The sequence below is a fragment of the Caretta caretta genome, chromosome 28, assembly GCF_965140235.1.
Source record: "Caretta caretta isolate rCarCar2 chromosome 28, rCarCar1.hap1, whole genome shotgun sequence".
In the NCBI taxonomy this organism is placed as follows: domain Eukaryota; kingdom Metazoa; phylum Chordata; order Testudines; family Cheloniidae; genus Caretta; species Caretta caretta.
Genome location: NC_134233.1, coordinates 9,654,664 through 9,672,576, shown reverse-complemented (window position 1 = coordinate 9,672,576; position 17,913 = coordinate 9,654,664). Strand labels below are relative to the sequence as shown.

The window sequence follows — 17,913 nt, the reverse complement described above, 5'->3', positions numbered from 1 at the left end:
ATCGCCGGCTTCTGGACCTGTGTGCGCCCTTGGTTCAGTTCCCATGCAAAGCTGTGTCACGCCAGGTTGGGAAAACGGGGTTCTGCTGCCCGCCATCATCCTCTGGAATGACTCAACCCAACAGGACACCTCCTACGATACACTGCTCCGAGTGACGCTCTCAAACAGGTCCCCACAGCTCCCCAGCCTCCCCCCACCGGGAGGCTGGTGTGAGAGGATTGTTCTCCCCAGCTGACAGAGAGAGAAACGAAGGCTGAGAAAGGCGAAGGGCCTTGTCTTCCATCACACAACCTGTCGGGATAGAGTTGGGAACAGGACCCGGGTGTCCTGACTTTCAAACGAACCATCAGTCTGGAGTTTCACACACTGAATGATCAGAATAAAGGGACCTGCAATGAGCTACAGACCAACAACCCCAATGACTCGAAGGGACAAAGGCCTAGCTGGGGGAAAATTGTCCCACCTTAACCTCCTGTTTTCCCTGCCGAGAATTTGGCCAGCACCGGGCGGATCAGCCTGCCTCGGTACCAAACCTCTCCGGGGCTCTTCCCTTCTCCACAGGGACGTCTGTCTTCTCGCTCAGTGAGCCGTGGGAAAGGAGAAAACTCCAGAGAGGCTCCACCTCGTGCTCACATACGAGACCCTGAATTCTCTCTCAGTCCTCAAGGAGACACCTCAAGAAGGAGACTCCCTGCAGCAAAGCCCCGGGGGTCTCTGAGACCCCCCTGCCCTGCAGCCTGTCCTCCCTGGCTGTTGTCGTGGACTCTCTGTGAGGTCACCGCCTCCCAACCGCCTTTCACCAATCAGCTGAGTGCTGCATTCTTGTGATGTCACTGCCACCCCCACCCCTGCCCTGCAGGGCTCATGTCCTGCCCCGAGCCGGCTCCTGTGCGTGTTTGAGCTGCTCCCCCTGGGTCACCCCCACACACTCAGTGGTCGTGCAAGGGTTCACGCAGGCCACACGTGGAACCATCAGGGGATGCTCAATGTGCCGCACTCGGTTTTGCAGAGGTTTGGAGACTTGAAGGCCAGAAGAGACGCTTAGATCATCTCATCTGGCCCCCTACACATCACAGGCCTCCTGCATGGCGCAGTCGCGAGTTTTGGACCAAAGCAGACTCGAGAAAGGCATCTCATCAAGGGATGGAGGAAGCACCACTTCGCTTGGGAGTCTGGAGAAAATTGATGCTGTGGGGGGCAGGGAATTGACCCCAAGGCCACACTTGTGAGTCTGTATCATAACACACATGCACAACAGCACTGCGCTAAGTATGTACACGTCACCTTAACTCTGATGTTTCCTAACGTTTAAAGGCCTGGTCTCCAGGGTGTTCTTTGTGCTTCTAGGTCTATTTTGGGGAGAGATGCAATCATTTAGTTCAGAGTGGGAGCCGTGTTAGTCTGTAGCAGCAAAAAAACAAAAACAAAACGAGGAGTAGTTCTGGCACCTTAGAGACTAACACATGTATTTGGGCACATTTGATGGTGTGGCTGATGTGATTAGGTCCGAGGATGATGTCCCTAGACTAGATATGTGGACAGAGTTGGCAATGGGTTTGTTGCAAGGATAGGTTCCTGGGTTAGTGTTTTTCTTGTGTGGTTGCTGGTGAGTATTTGCTTCAGGCTGGGGGGCTGTCTGTCAGCGAGGACCAGCCTGTCTCCCAAGATCTGTGAGAGTGAGGGATCATCCTTCAGAATAGATTGTAGATCCTTGATCCTGCGCTGGAGATCTTTTAGTTGGGGGCTGAAGTTGATGGCTGGTGGCGTTCTGTTCCTTTCTTTGTTGGCCTGTTCTGGAGTCAGTGACTTCTGGGTATTCTTCCTTTCAGCAGGTGGGGATTGTAGTTTGAAGAATGCTTGATAGAGATCCTGTAGGTGTTTTTCTTTGTCTGAGCGGCTGGAGGAAATGCGGTTGTATCTTCGAGCTTGGCTGTAGAGAACGGATCGTGTGATGTGGTCTGGATGAAAGCTGGAGGCATGTAGGTAAGTACAGCTGTCCAGGATAGGGTGGTATTTATGTGACCATCGCTTATTAACACTGTAGTGTCCAGGAAGTGGGTATCGTGTGTGGCCTCTCCTTCTGCCCCTCCACCCCCACCAACATGATACAGTTCTGCGGTGACCTGGAATCCTACTTTCCACGTCTCTGACTGAAGGAATTTTTCCAACACACTTCTGAACAACACACTAATCCACAGAGACCTTCCTACCAACACGACAAAAAGAAGGATTCTGCGTGGAATCCTCCTGAAGGTCGAAACACCAGACTGGACTCAAGTGCTTCACCCGACAAGCACGGACTGAAGTGGTGGAAAAGCAGCATCACTTGGCCCATAACCTCAGCCGTGCAGAACACAACACCGTCCACGGCCTCAGGAACAACTCTGACATCAGAATCAAAAAGGCTGACAAAGGAGGTGCTGTCGTCATCATGAATAGGTCGGAATATGAACAAGAGGCTGCTCGGCAGCTCTCCAACTCCCCATTCTCCAGCCCATTCCCCTCTGATCCCACTCAGGGTGACCAAGAGAAACTGCACCATCTGCTCAAGAAACTCCCTGAAAAAGCACAAGAACAAATCTGCACAAACCCGCCCCTGGAACCCCGACCAGGGGTCTTCTATCTGCTACCCAAGATCCATATACCGGGAAATCCTGGACGCCCCGTCATCTCAGGCATTGGCTAGGGGTGCTGGTCGTGCAGGGCCTGAGGAGAGAGTCGACACAGCCAGATACTCCTGCTGTCTGGATGCCAATGCCTGAGAGGATTTCATCGCAGTCTCTGACGAGGGGGTTCAGGCTCCAGAGCTCTGCTCTGTTTTCCCAGCCCTGTGCAGGGGGTTGTTTCCAGTTTCAGAAATGGGGCAATGTTCACACACTCCCAATGGGTCTTTGCATAAATCAGGCCCTAACCCAGGGGCAGGCAACTTTGGCCTGATGCCGAATCGGGTTTCAGAAATTGTACGGAGGGACAGTTAGGGGAGGCTGGGCCTCCTCAAACAGCAAGACATGGCCCGGCCCCCGCCCCCATCCGACCCCCGCTTCTCGCCCCCGGACGGCCGCCCCGGGCCTCCGGCCCCATCCAACCCCTCTGTTCCCTGAGGGTCTCCAGATCCCCCTGCCCCTAACAGCCCCACACTGCCCCATCCAACCCCCCCCTCCTTCCTGTCTGCCACCCGGACCTTCTGCCCCATCCAACTGATAGGGAAAAAAACCCAGAAAACGACCCTATAATCATGTAAAGCTACGCTGCTGTCTTTTTTCTATGCTTATCTGTCCTTTCTACTTTGTTTATGGATAGAAAGAATGTGAACTGTGTGTAACCTGCACTCCCTGCTTTTGGGGAGAGAATTCCTTATACAGATAAGCCTCCATGCTCGTACCTACCCCAGAACTTCAAACAGACTGGGTTAACCGGTTCGAACTGGAAGAGATATCACAATGTATGTTGAACCAAGCTATAAAAGCTCATCCCTGTTCTTTGTTTGGGGCTTCACCATTTTCCTCTGAAAAGGAATTGGTGAGCCCTTCAGCTGTCGTATTTGCTAGCAATAAAGTGCCTCACTTTATCAAAGAGCCAAGACTCTGTGTTTTGTTTGGCTAATACAGAAGTCCAGGGAAGGCTACCCTCCTAACCCTAGACGGGAGGGGAACCCTTTTTCCCTAACAATTTGGGGGCTCGTCCGGGATCGCCTCTTCTCCGGACCGGTGGACGGTCGGGACTCTGAATCCTTCTTGCCGGCACCCGGGTTGCTTTAACCCTGAAGGCTTCCCGTCTCGCTTCCACCCGCCGCTTCGGCGAAATAAGGCATCCCGAAGGCACTAGGGTCCGGACCTATTGGTGAACACCGGCCGGTGGGAACTTGGTGAGTTCTGAATTTTTCCTTTGTGATTGTCTAGACAACAGCCGGGGATCCAGTCTTTGGGAAAAGATGGGGGGGGGGGTCCAGTAGAACTGTTGATCCTTCTACGCCTCTGGGCTATATGTTAAAACATTATGATAGGGATATCAAGGCCTTACAATCGGATGGCAACAAAGCTTTGTATAAGTTTATATTTTTGTGTCAAGGTCCCTGGGTGGGAATGACGCAAGACGACCCGGAACCAGGAAATCGCTGGCCGGGGGAAGGAACATTTGAGTTACATAACATTGTTCAATTACGAAAAGTATTGTATGATTTACAACCGCGGCAACTTAAGTATTCTGATGTATGGATAAGGGAGGCCGAACGGCGCAAAAGTGCCAGTGTAACTACTAGTTTACGTGCTGAGGTAGAAAAACTTAAAGCCATGCGGCCCCCACCATACAATCCAGAATCTAGTCATGCTGACCAGAAGCTAAAAATGTCAAAGTCTATTTATCCCCAACTCCCATTGAAAGAAGCGGGGGGTCCTATACCATTGGAAGAATGTAGCTGGCTATGGGGTGGGGTACCGCAGCCTGACTCTGATGCACCCACGCCCCCAACCGGGGAAAGGAGCGGTCCCACTCTCCCACTAGCTACCGATACCCCCACAATTAACGCAGAGCAGGGGGGCGATCCGGAGGCTGGCACCTCTACCAGGGGGTTGACACGTCCTGATCCGCGACACCCCAGTGATGCAACCCCTGCAAAGACCCGGTCTCATGGTTCTCTAGGCACCCCTAAGGCAAAAGTTCTTGGAGCTGCAATAGCTAGTGCAGTCCAAATGCCTATGCGACAACTGCCGAGCGGTAGGGGGGGGACACAGATGGTGTATGTCCCTTTTACCAGCACGGATCTAATGAATTGGTCATCTACTTTTCCCTCATTTCGACAGTGTCCGGAAGAATTTATTAAAAAGTTAAAGGGTATTTTCACAATGTATAATTGTAATTATGACGATGTGGAAATGATTTTAAATCAAGTGCTAAGCGAGGGTGAGAAGGAAACGGTGTATAAGAAAGCTAGAGAGACGGTGCAAGGCAGGGCGGCTTATCCGCAAGAGAAACCTGAAATGGATTGGGATGTTCCAGAGACCGTTCAAGAGTGGGATAAAATGAGAAAGCGAATCTTAGAAGCATTAGAGGATATGTCTAAGCCTGTGTATGATTGGGGAAAGGTAGATGCATGTGTTCAAAAGCACGATGAGCACCCAGGGGAATTCTTCCACCGCCTTTGTAAGGTTTTGAAAAACCACGGCGGCTTAGATCCAACCTCCCCTGTAGCGAAAACACAAGTGATCGGCCAGTATGTAAAAAATTTATTACCATTCGCTCGGAAGTATGTGTGTAGTCAACCAGCTTATGAAAACAAAACGCTGGAGGAGGTGGTGGGGTTAGCAGCCCATGCCTGGAGGAATAGGAAGGAATTAGACACTAGGAGGTCCGAAAAGCTCCTTAATCTGCAGTTGCAAGGTTTCCAAGACGGCTCTCGGGGACGGGATGCAAGCCGCAGGAGGGGAGGCTTTCGGGGACGAGGCGGAAGAGGAGGCAGCTCTACCCAGGGATGGGGACCACAAGGTCAGAACTTCCAGCCACGGCCCGGGAGGGCAGGGCCAGATGAGTGCCGGCGGTGCCGACAAAAAGGACACTGGGCTGCCCAGTGCCCAAATTACCCCCTCCAGCCAGCTGACCCTCTTATGCAAGCCTACCAGAGGGTACAGGAAAGGGGGGGAGAAAAAAGAAGTACTGATTGAAAGCTAGCCGCCCACAATGCTTCGTCCCCCTCGCCAGGAACCCCCTCCGCTTCTTGGACAGTGCAGTTGGATGCAAACCACCCGGAGCTTCCAGTTGTGGTGGGAGGAAAAACTTATTCAATGTTAATTGACACCGGGGCAGATAGAAGTACTCTACAGGACCCCACCCTTCCTACCACTTCTGCAACCGTAAAAGCTATAGGCGTTGGTGGCACCGTGTGCGCCCTTCCTCTAACTGCGGAGCAAACGGTCCAGCTTGGCCCGTTATCAGAGGATCATAGCTTTTTAATTGCAACTTCCTGTCCTGCAAATTTATTAGGTAGAGATCTGTTATGTAAACTACGAGCAACTATAACTTGCAGCCCGGAGGGGCTATATCTCTCAGTCCCTACTTCGGTCCCTGAAGCTACGGTAATGGCATTGTTAGCCACTACACCCACCGCCCCCTTTGTCCCTGCTGAGTTATCTGATATTCCTGAAGCATTGTGGGCCTCGGCGTCCACTGAAACTGGACTTTTAAAGTCAGCAGAACCGGTGTATATCAATTACCGTACAGATATCCCTCTGCCCCGAAAAATGCAATATCCATTGCCTAAAGAGGCCATAGAGGGCATTCGGCCAGTCCTACAACAGCTTTTAACTCAAGGAATCATTAAGGAGGCTACCAGCCCTTGCAATACACCTATTCTTCCTGTTAAGAAACCCAAGCCTGGCCCCGATGGCAAACCGGTTTACCGTTTCGTGCATGACCTCCGACTGATTAATGCTATTGTGATCCCGAGAGCTCCGGTTGTTCCCAATCCAGCAACTATTTTAACTGCTATTCCCCCAGGGGCTACTTATTTTACTGTGATTGATCTGTCTTCAGCATCCCTGTGCACCCAGACTCACAGTTCCTATTTGCCTTTACCTTTGACGGATGTCAATACATATGGACCCGCCTCCCTCAGGGCTACAGGGAGAGCCCTACCATCTTCAGCCAGTATTTAAAGCGAGATCTGGACTCTATTTCGTTGACTATGGGTTCTACTTTGATTCAATACGTTGATGATCTGTTATTGTGCTCTACAGCCAAGGCTGCCTGTGTACAGGACACTCAAATCCTTCTTTTTGCATTGGCCGAAAAAGGTCACAAGGTGGCACTCTCCAAGCTACAGTTTGCCCAACCCGAGGTGGAATATTTGGGGCATCGTATTTCATATGCTTCTACTGCACTTACTCAGGACAGGATTGAAAGTGTTCTGAGTATGCCAAGGCCTACCACTAAAAAGCAACTCCGCCAGTTACTGGGAGCAAGTGGCTATTGTAGAGCCTGGATTCCGGCTTATGCGGAGTTAGTGCACCCCCTCACCGATTTGCTGCTGGATTCCGTTCCCGAACCCTTACCGTGGACGACTCTACACAACAACGCCCTTACCGCCCTCAAACAAGCATTAACTTCTGCACCAGCCCTGGGCAGACCGGATTACGCAAAGCCTTTCACCTTATTTTGCCATGAACAATCTGGCACGGCGTCTGGTGTGCTAACTCAGCCCTTTGGGCCTGGCCAGCGACCGGTGGCTTATTTTTCGGTCCTTCTTGACCCAGTGGCTCAGGGTCTTCCGCCCTGTCTCCGCGCTGTTGCGGCTGCCGCTGTGTTGGTCGATAAAGCTTCGGGGCTTACCTTGGGCCACCCTCTTCTAGTTCAAGTGCCTCATGCCGTTGCAGCACTTCTTAATCGTGGATCCACGCAGCACCTCACAGCAGCCAGACTGACCAGGTACGAATTGGCCTTGCTCGCCAATCAGGCTGTTACCCTACGCCGCTGCGAAGTCCTGAATCCTGCAACCCTTTTGCCTCTGCCTGAGGATGGGGAACCTCATAATTGCCTCCACGTGGTGGATTTGATCTCCACTCCTCGTCCTGACCTCTCTGATATTCCATTGCAGAATCCTGACCTCCAATTATTTTGTGATGGTTCCGCCTGTCGGGACGAGTTTGGGGCCTTACGAGTTGGCTATGCAATTGTTACCCTGATGGCAACGCTTGAAGCGCATGCCTTACCTACACAAAAGTCAGCGCAAGCAGCAGAACTCGTGGCGCTTGTTAGGGCCTGTCAATTAGCTGAAAACAAAACTGTGGCCATCTATACTGACTCCAAATATGCCTTTTCGGTATGCCACTCTACTGGACAACTTTGGAAGCATCGTGGGTTCCTTACCTCCAGTGGCTCTCAGATCTCCCATGTTGCCTTGATTTCTGCCCTGTTAGAGGCTATTCAACTTCCTGCAGCTGTTTCGGTTACACACTGTAAGGGCCACTCCCGCGCCTCGGACGAGGTTTCCAAGGGAAATGCTGCAGCCGATTCGGCGGCCCGTCATGCTGCCCTCTGTGGGGCTCCAGCCCCTTTTCCTTTTTTGGCACCCCTGCTACTGCAACCAGTGACGCCAGCCGTTTTGCTCTCTGCCCAGCAGACGACGCCCCCGGCCGAAGTTAGCCGTTGGAAATCCATTGGATGCCACCTAAATGAGGACAACCTCTACGTCAGCCCGGACGGTCGTCCGGTTCTCCCAAGACAACTCCTCCCTCAGGTTTCCTAGGCACTCCACCTGGCCTCGCACCTGGGAAAGGGGGGATTAGTGGCTCAAATGGAGAAGTTGTTTTTTGCTCCGGGGGTCCATGCAGCTGCGAAGACCGTCACTGCACAGTGTGAATTGTGTCAACGGTACAATCACCAAGGAGCAGTCAAACCACAAGCTATGGGACATTGCAAACTGCCTGAGTACCCATTTGCTGTGGTCCAGATGGACTTCATGGACTTACCACCAGTGACAGGACTAAAACACTTGCTTGTCCTGGTTGATCTTTTTTCAGGGTGGGTTGAGGCTTTCCCCACTCGAAGGGCAGATGCAGTATCCATAGCGAAGTGTCTCCTCAAGGAGATAGTGCCCCGCTTCGGGATAATGACTCGTTTGGAAAGTGACCAAGGCCCCCATTTCACTTCCCAAATTATTCAACACTTAGCAAAGGCCCTCGGCATGAAACAAGCCTTGCATACCCCCTATCATCCACAAAGTTCAGGAAAAGTAGAAAGGGTGAATGGGCTAATAAAAACCCAATTGGCAAAGCTATGCGAGCAGACTGGATTAAAGTGGCCTGAAGTGTTACCCATAGTGTTAACCAATCTTCGTAATACACCCCATAGGAAGCATTAGTTGACACCGTTCGAAATTCTATTTGGCCGACCCTTGCCGATTCCTCTAACCAGTGTAGACGGGTTTGCCCCAGCAAAAACTTCATTAATGGCTGGGCAAGATAAGTTGGCGGGTTATTGTCGCATGTTGCAAGATGCCTTGAGTGATGCATGGGCCAGAGTAAAAGATGCCCAACCTTTACCACTTGATACTTGTGCGCACTCTCTTTTTCCAGGAGACTTTGTCTGTGTTAAAATCCATCTAAGGAAGCATTGCCTGGAACCAAGGTGGTCGGCCCCGGCCCAAGTCCTTCTGACTACTCCAACTGCAGTGAAGGTCGAGGGCATCGATAGATGGGTGCACTGCAGCCACTGTAAAAAGGTTCCTGCTCCAACATCCCCAACGACTCCCATCACGACCGCCGCTTCTACATGAACTGGGTACCGGTCAATCAGCGGAATCAGAAGCAGTTACAGAACTCTGGAGTATTAGTATACTGTTACAAATATTGTATTAATATTATTTTTTTAGAGTTGTTAGTAGCTGGTAGTGTTTATAATGTATGTATGGCTATGGGCGTTAACCTGGACCTCTGCCCTGGGGGGTTGGGATAAAAATACGTTTCTACAATTAGCCCAAAATTTAACCAACGCATGGAATGTTAGTGACTGTTGGGTGTGTTCCCACTTCTCTTCCCATTCACTGCAAGGGTTCCCCATTTTGCCGGTTCCAGCGCTCCTCAATTCTTGGCAAAAATGGTTTGGCGTGGTACGGCCAAAAGGGAAAAAGGGGAAGGGGACCCATAGATTTTAGGACCTGGATCCCGAACCATCGCCCAGACTTGCTCGTTAAGGCCCCCTTGTGCGTAGAAAAAAGGTCGCTACGCACCCGAGGCAAAACTACTCTGGGAAAATACCCGAAAACCCACTGTGAGAAAATTCTAATTTTGGGAAACAATGCAAGTACCACTCTTTTGCTGTATCCCAATGGTACTGAGGTAGCCAACTATGCCCATGCTGGAGGCTATGTGGGGTACATTCTCAGAGAAAATGCGACTCAATTTGCCGGCCTTACATTATGGAAATGGGGGGGAATAGGACCCAATCCTGATGATGCTGCATCCCTGGTGGGACGATTGCAGGAAGTATCTCAGAACTCAGGGGGCAATAAAGGCAACTATAGCATAGTATTAGGAGATCATCACTTATGGTGGGTATGTGGCACTTGGGCAGGAAAGACCTTGCCCCCAAAGTGGTTGGGAAGATGCACGGTGGCCTTTGCCTGGCCAGGAGGGATGCATCGTAGAGACTTAATAGAAATCAGAGACACAACCCGATGAACCCGTCGAGATACCAGTTATAATCCTATTGTCGAGGAAGGCAGTACAGGCATGCGCGCCTTCCGTATTCTTTTTCCGTGGGTGGGGGTGGGCCAACTTGAATACGCGCTAAAAAATAAGTCAGCCGAAATGGAAATATTTACTAACGCCACTCGAGATGCAATCCAAGCTTTGCAAGAAGAAATAAGCTCACTAGCTCGCTACAGTATGCAAAACATACTGGTTGGCCCTGGATCAGCTTTTAAGTGCACAGGGAGGGGTGTGCACATTTCTCAATGCCACATGCTGCCTTTATGTAAATCAAAGCGGACGCATAGTCACAGATACTAACATAATTGCAAACGTGTCAGCCTTCTTTCATAAGCAGGCCTCTATTTCTCCCAGTGTGGGCTTTGACTTGTGGGGCTGGCTCACCAGCTGGTTGCCTAACTTTGGATGGCTAAAAACCTTGTTTGTGTATGGAGTGGGATTCCTTATGATTGTGGGTCTGCTGTTCTGCTGTGCGTCCAGTTGTTGTGCCCTCTTCCACCGGGTATGTACCAAACCCATGAGCCCAGCAAAGATACTATATGTAAAGAAGGGTGGTGTTAACCAAGATGAGAAACATATGAACATGTTAAACAATGAATAATGAGCCATGTAAGATAATTATCTTCAGGCTCAAAGGGGGGAACTGATAGGGAAAAAAACCCAGAAAACGACCCTATAATCATGTAAAGCTATGCTGCTGTCTTTTTTCTATGCTTATCTGTCCTTTCTACTTTGTTTATGGATAGAAAGAATGTGAACTGTGTGTAACCTGCACTCCCTGCTTTTGGGGAGAGAATTCCTTATACAGATAAGCCTCCATGCTCGTACCTACCCCAGAACTTCAAACAGACTGGGTTAACCGGTTCGAACTGGAAGAGATATCACAATGTATGTTGAACCAAGCTATAAAAGCTCATCCCTGTTCTTTGTTTGGGGCTTCACCATTTTCCTCTGAAAAGGAATTGGTGAACCCTTCAGCTGTCATATTTGCTAGCAATAAAGTGCCTCACTTTATCAAAGAGCCAAGACTCTGTGTTTTGTTTGGCTAATACAGAAGTCCAGGGAAGGCTACCCTCCTAACCCTAGACGGGAGGGGAACCCTTTTTCCCTAACAACACCTAGTAAACCAGTGAATTCCCAGGACCAGCTCCCTGGGTCCCTGAAGATGCTGAGCACTCTGCTTATGAGGGATTGAAATACCCACATATCCGCTGGGAACACACACAGACAGGCACAGTCTGTACCCTGTGACAAAGTTCCAGCTCTACCTTGGTGGGTCTTGCGCTTATGGGCGGATTTGCTCGCCTTGGAGCTTCACGGCAGCCCTCAGCTTGGCCGTTTTTCTGAACCCACAGTCCAGGTTGACGACTCCTGTGTCTGACCAGGAGTTGGGAGGATTTGGGGGGAACCCGGGCCCGCCCTCTACTCCGGGCTCCAGCCCAGGGCCCTGTGGAATGCACCTGTCTAGAGTGCCCCCTGGAACAGCTGTGCGACAGCGACAACTCCCTGGGCTACTTCCCCATGGCCTCCTCCCAACCCCTTCTTTATCCTCACCATAGGACCTTCCTCCCGGTGTCTGACAATGCTTGTACTCCTCAGTCCTCCAACAGTCCATGGTCTCACTCTCAGCTCCTCGCGCCCCTTGCTCCCAGCTCCTCACACGCACCTCACTAACTGAGGTGAGCTCCTTTTTGAAACCCAGGTGCCCTGATTAGCCTGCCTCAATTGATTCAAGTAGCTTCTTGATTGGTTGCAGGTGTTCTAATCAGCCTGTCTTACTGGTCTCCAGAAGGTTCCTGATTGTTCTGTTACTTTACCCAAGGAAAAGGGACCTACGTAGCCATCTGGCCTGACCCTGTCACAACCCCTACGTTCACTCTTCTAGAAAACTATGATCAATTATTTACATAGTATGATTGTTTGAGGTATCATTTGAAAATGCATAATCTATAGAATATTATCCTCCTGTTAAAATATGTGTAGCAACACTATGTAAAATGATGAGATTTTACTGTATCATATTGGTGAAAAAGTTACAATTCTGGGGAACACCCTCAGACCAGTTCCTCAGAGACAGCAAGGCAAGCAGCTGGTCAAATTGCCATTCTTCAGGAGGGGGAAGGTGTGAAGAAGACATTTACATTCCTTCACAGGCACCACTTGAAGCTCATATCTACAACAGACAGCCGGTCACCATGACTCAGCTGAGAACTGAAGTTGTTTGTCCTACAAAGGACTGAATTATAAAAAGAGGGGAGGAAAATGCTTGAGACTCTCTCTCTCCCCCTTTTCCTCTGCTCATGACAGCTCCTGAAGAAACTGAACTTGGCAGCAGGGGCGAATTAGGGGGACTTCTGGCTGAAAGGACAGCCAGCCTGCCTCAGGATATGGTGAGAGAAACATTTGCTTTGTATCCGTTTTAGCTTGTTAACTGAGATGTTCGTTTGGGTTTTATCTTGCATTTCTTTTGTAAACAATTCTGGCTTTTATACCTCATTACCTGTAGTCAATGAATATGGTTTTTTTGCCAGTAGTTAGCCATCTCATTTTATTGTTTCATCTAACCAGTGTGTTGGGATTAAAGTGTGTTGGAAAATCCATTTGGGATAACAAGGCTGGCACGTGTCATTTTCCACTGATGAAATGACAGACTTCATATGACCTTGCGTCGTTCAGTAGTGTGCTGGACAGTGAAAGATGCACAAAAGTCCGGGACCAGAGAATTTTCTGGGGTTCTCCTGTGGTGCACTGTAATTCGTGAGTCGCTGACTAACAGCGCTCAATACTGTGTAGCTGGCAGCGAGTTACATGCTGGAGACTGGGTGTTAACTGCCCAGGAGTGGCTGTTCTCACAGTAAAGCAGTGTAAAACCACCCCAGCTTGGGCAACTGAGGGGAAACAGCTGTTCAAGCAGTCAAGATTGCACTGTGGTTAATGTCACAGACACTCAATTTCAAAGCATCTCCTAAAACACAGAGAAAGTAAATCCATGTCCCAGAAGTTGAAGACTCCAGACAGAGGACAAGTCTCCCTGGAACTGCTTCTTGCAGAGAGAGAGAGAGGTCCAGACACAATGAGAGAGTCCTGGGGAAGCTGGGAACACTAAGAATGGGCTGGTGGGGTTCAGTGGAGAAAGGGAACAGGAAGGGCAGGGATATCACTGAATGCAGGATCTCAGCAGTCCTAGATGTCAGGATAGCACCTAGTGCAGCCCATTGGAAAGCATAATCCCAACGATACATATAAAATGATGGGGTCTACATTAGCTGTTTCCACTCAAGAGAGGGATCTTGGAGTCATTGTCGATAGTTCTCTGAAAACATCCACTCAGGGTGCAGAGGCAGTCAAAAAGCGAACAGGGTGTTGGGAATCATTAAGAAAGGGATAGATAATAAGACAGTACATAACTTGCCTCTATATAAATCCATGGTACGCCCACATCTTGAATATTGTGTGCAGATGTGGTCGGCCCATCTCAAGAAAGATACATTGCAATTGGAAAAGGTTCAGAAAAGGGCAAAAAAACCCGGACTAGGAGTAGGAAACAGCTTCTGTATGAGGAGAGATATGTAAGACTGGGACTTTTCAGCTTAGAAAAGAGACAAGAGGGCATATGAGAGAGGTCTATGAAAGCATGTCTGCTGTGGAGAAAGTAAAGAAGGAAGTGTTATTTACTCCTTCTCAGAACACAAGGACTAGGAATCACCTAATCAAATTAATAGGCAGCAGGTTTATAAGAAACAAAAGGAAGTATTTCTTCACACAACGCACAGTCAACCTGGGGAACTCCTTGCCAGAGGACGTTGTGAAGGCCAAGATTATAATAGGGTTACAAAAAAAAAAACAAACACACACCATGAGAAATCTATTGAGGACAGGTCCATGACTGGTTATGAGCCAGGATGGGCAGGGATGGTGTCCCTAACTTCTGTTTGTCATAAGCTGTGAATGGGTGACAGGAGATGAATCACTTCATGATTCCCTGTTCTGTTCATTTCCTCTGGAACACCCGGCGCTGGTCACTGTCGGAAGACAGGACACTGGGCTAGATGGACCTTTGGTCTGTCCCAGTGTGGCCATTCTGAAATACCAGGGAACCTAGTGAGTCCAGTGCAATGGGAGGGAGTAGGAAAATCCCTGGGTGTGGAGAACACTGGGAAATTAGAAACTATCATTCAGAAGCAACAGACTCTAAATAGTCTAGAAAAGCAGAATGTGAAAAATAAGAATCGGGGTCATGTGACTTCAGGAATGAGGGACTCAAAAAACCAAGTCTGCAGAGAAGAGAGATTGTGGTTAGTGCACATGGGGATGGGGGGAGCAACTCTCCAGGTCTCAAGGATTTTCACCAGCAACCGAGGCCATTGTCCCATGCACGGGGCAATCCGGAGCAGTGAGGAGTTGTGTCATCTGTAATCCTAGCTGAGTTTCAATGTTCTGCTGCTGGAGCTCCCTTGTCTGGATTCCCCCAGCCACCATTCAAGGTCTGTGTGATCAGTAACCCTGGACCAGCCGCTCTGACCCCAGCAGCCTGCTTCTTACACCCCAAGCACATTCTGGTCTGGGTGGAGAAGGCTCAGTGTTTGAGAGAAGGCCAGGGGTAGGAAGCTTCTGTTCATTATGCTGGACCTAACCCCCCGTTTTACTTTTGCAAACAGGAGATATTTGACACTGTGCGATTCTGCTTCTGTGCTCTCTTCCCACAGCGTTCAGCAGCAGGGGAGGGTCTCTGGTCGTGTGTGTGTCACGGGCATGCTGGGGTGATGCTGGAACAGGACAGAGCAGAGGTGGCATTGTGGGGGTGGCGTGAACCTCAACTCTTCCGTTCCCCTTCCAAGAACCGAGAGGAAAGGAACCCTTACCCAGCGAGGTCACATTCTCATAGGTCTCCTGCATGACGTCTCTGGAGAGGGCTCTCTGAGCGGGGTCCAGCAGAGCCCCCTCTTCCCTGGTGAAATACACAGCCACCTCCTCGAAGGTCACTGGCCCCTGAAAGAGCAAGAGCCCCACACTCAGGACCTGCTGCCCCACTCACAGCCCCACTATTCGTGGGGGAGAGGAGCCAATCAAACGGAAACTCTGGGTGGACCGCAGGCAACAGAGTCCCACCCCCACCCCGCTCAGAGTACCCAGGAAACACCAGGGTGAGGGGGCGAAGAGACACCCCTCCTCTCTCCCAGCAGATCCATCACACACCTACTAGCCACAGACTGATACAGGAGATGCTGCCCCGAGCAGGGTCTAGGGAGAGATCTCTTGTAGGAAGCCCAACACCCTCCTCCTTGTGAGGAGCTGGATATGAGGCAGGAGAATCTCCCCTAAGCCTGACTGGTGGCTTCCCCCTTCATATTTAAAGGCACCCACTGGTTATTTGGGTCAGGCTCCAGCACTAGGAGTCTGGTCCTTTTTCCCAGCCCCATCTACGTAGGTTATTTTCTGTTCACCAGATTGGAGCATTTCCACCTCCGAACCTCATGGGTCTGTTCCAAGAATCTAGGCCACTTATTAAACAACTCCCAGCAGGTCTGCCACCCCCTGGCCTCCTCCTTTCTCCACCCTGTGCATTTCCTGCCCCGCTCCAACCTCCAAACCAGACGGTGCAAACCTTCCCCTCTCCCGTGTATTTGCTGTCCCTCTCCCTCCTGCAGGAACAGATCAGAACCCCCCCAATAATCTCTACATGAGCTGGCTCCTCTGCAGCCATGTCGCTCCCCTGTCCCATGGGAGGACGGAATGAACCGGAACGAAACGTGAGCGTCGTTCTGCAGCCTGGCCGGGCGAGAAGGGCCATTGTGGAGGTTTGGGAACGGGCATTAGTTCATTTCACATCACGCTTCCCCCAGGCTCTTTCCCTGCAGAGCGAGATCCGAGATTCTGCCGTGCTGAGAAAATGCTCAGTCTCTGGATTACAGCAGAGACCTGGCCCCTCCCGCCAGGCTAACCCCACAGACACACTTTTAACCTCCTTTCTCCCTCCCGCATCCCAAAACAAAGTCTCTGAATGCAATCCTAGAAAAAAGCAGAACCAAAGGAGTCCCTTTCGAGGATTCCCTCTGACACTGACCCCACGGCAGCCACACCCCAGCAGGAGGGACATGGAGTCAGGAACTGGGTTGTCCTCTCTCTCATCCTCATCTTGTCCACAGGAAAGTGATTCTCCCCACAGTGCAGTAATACATCTGTCTGGGCAGATGAGAGAGCAGGAAATCTCTTTCAAAACTCTTTTATCCCACGGACCCTGTCAGTCTCTCTATCTCCTTTTCCCTGTGCCCTCTCCATGCCTGTCTGCTAGGAAACTCTCATTCCTGGGTTGTTTGCTCCCCCATGGCTGGATTTGCTCCTGCAAATGGCAGGAGAAATGGGGTGGGGGGCTGTTTGTGTAGAGTCATTTTATAGTCCCTCACTGCCTGCCTGGGATTTCCCCATTGCCTGCCTAGGACCCCCACCTGCCCTCCACCAGGATCTGCCAGCCCATTTGCCTGGGACCCCCTCCTCCTCCCAGCACGACCCCCTGACGCTTTACAGGAGGACCCCTCACTCTGCGCCAGGGACCGCCCCACCACAGCTCTGTGCACTGGGCATGGCAATGGTCCCAGGAGCCAGCTGGGCAATCCCAGACAGAGCCCCTGGCACAGCACCAGGCAGCGTCTAATCCCCTGCCCCACCTGCCCAAGAGACACCCACCCCCACTGGTCTGCAGCCAACAGGCCCCCAGCGATACCCACCTCCAGGACCCATAGCCTTAGGGCTGGGCACATCAGAACTACCCCCCGAAACCCCAAACCCTCCAGAACCCACCAACCTGACTAGGGTCCCCCCTGCCCAGCCACCCAGAGGCCTCCCCCTACCATAGTGCCCCTTCAGCTCCCGCTGCAATCTCCCCACACAGACATGCACCCCCCCAGCAACAGTGTTCCCTCACAGTGTCTGACAAGTGGACAGAAAGTTATCACCACCCCCTGCTGGCCAGTCACACAGGCAGAGGGAGCCCGGGGGGACGCCTCTTTAACAGGAGAAAGGAAGCCATGGAGGGCCAAAATAACTAAGAAATTTCCATACTCTGTCACTAGCAAATAATGGCCACCGTGGATCCACCCCAGAGTTGGCTACATCTTTGCACTGCGGGAAGCCCCCCCTCACGGAGACCCTTTGTCATGGGATTTGGGATACTTCTGGACCACGCTGCACTCAGAGGGACCTCCTCATCCCGTGCCAGCTGGAGAAAAGAAAAGGGTCCAGCCAACGATCCTGTTACCAACTGGGAACCACCCATCCCCCAAACAGGGGGAGGCCCCTGGCTTTGATGGGTATTGAATATATGGCTAGTCTCTTTTATCAGCAAACATTTTTAACAGAGAGAAAGGAGGGAACAAATGATTCTCAAAGGAGAGGGAAAGATGATCATTGTTGCAGGGGGTTAATTTCCCAACCAGGATGGAGAAGGACTCAGGGCGACGTTCTGGTTAAACTTGGATTTATGCTGGAAATGGCCCACCTTGATTATCATGCACATTGTAAGGAGAGTGGTCGCTTTGGATGAGCTATTGCCAGCAGGAGAGTGAGTTTGTGTGTGTGGGGGGGGGGGGGGGGCGGAGGGTGAGAAAACCTGGATTTGTGCTGGAAGTGGCCCAACTTGATGATCACTTTGGATAAGCTATTACCAGCAGGACAGTGGGGTGGGAGGGGGTATTGTTTCATGGTCTCTGTGTATATA

General features: G+C 50.9%; 1 protein-coding gene across 1 annotated transcript in view; it reads left to right on the top strand.

Annotated features, from left to right (window-relative positions):
* LOC142070236 (uncharacterized) overlaps positions 1-9,265 on the top strand; it is a 56,151-nt gene extending 46,886 nt beyond the window's left edge. Inside the window, exon 4 of the mRNA XM_075123791.1 lies at positions 9,066-9,265. Coding sequence (XP_074979892.1) covers positions 9,066-9,265 — 200 coding nt within the window. The remainder of the gene's footprint in view (positions 1-9,065) is intronic.
* The last annotated feature ends 8,648 nt before the right edge of the window (positions 9,266-17,913 follow it).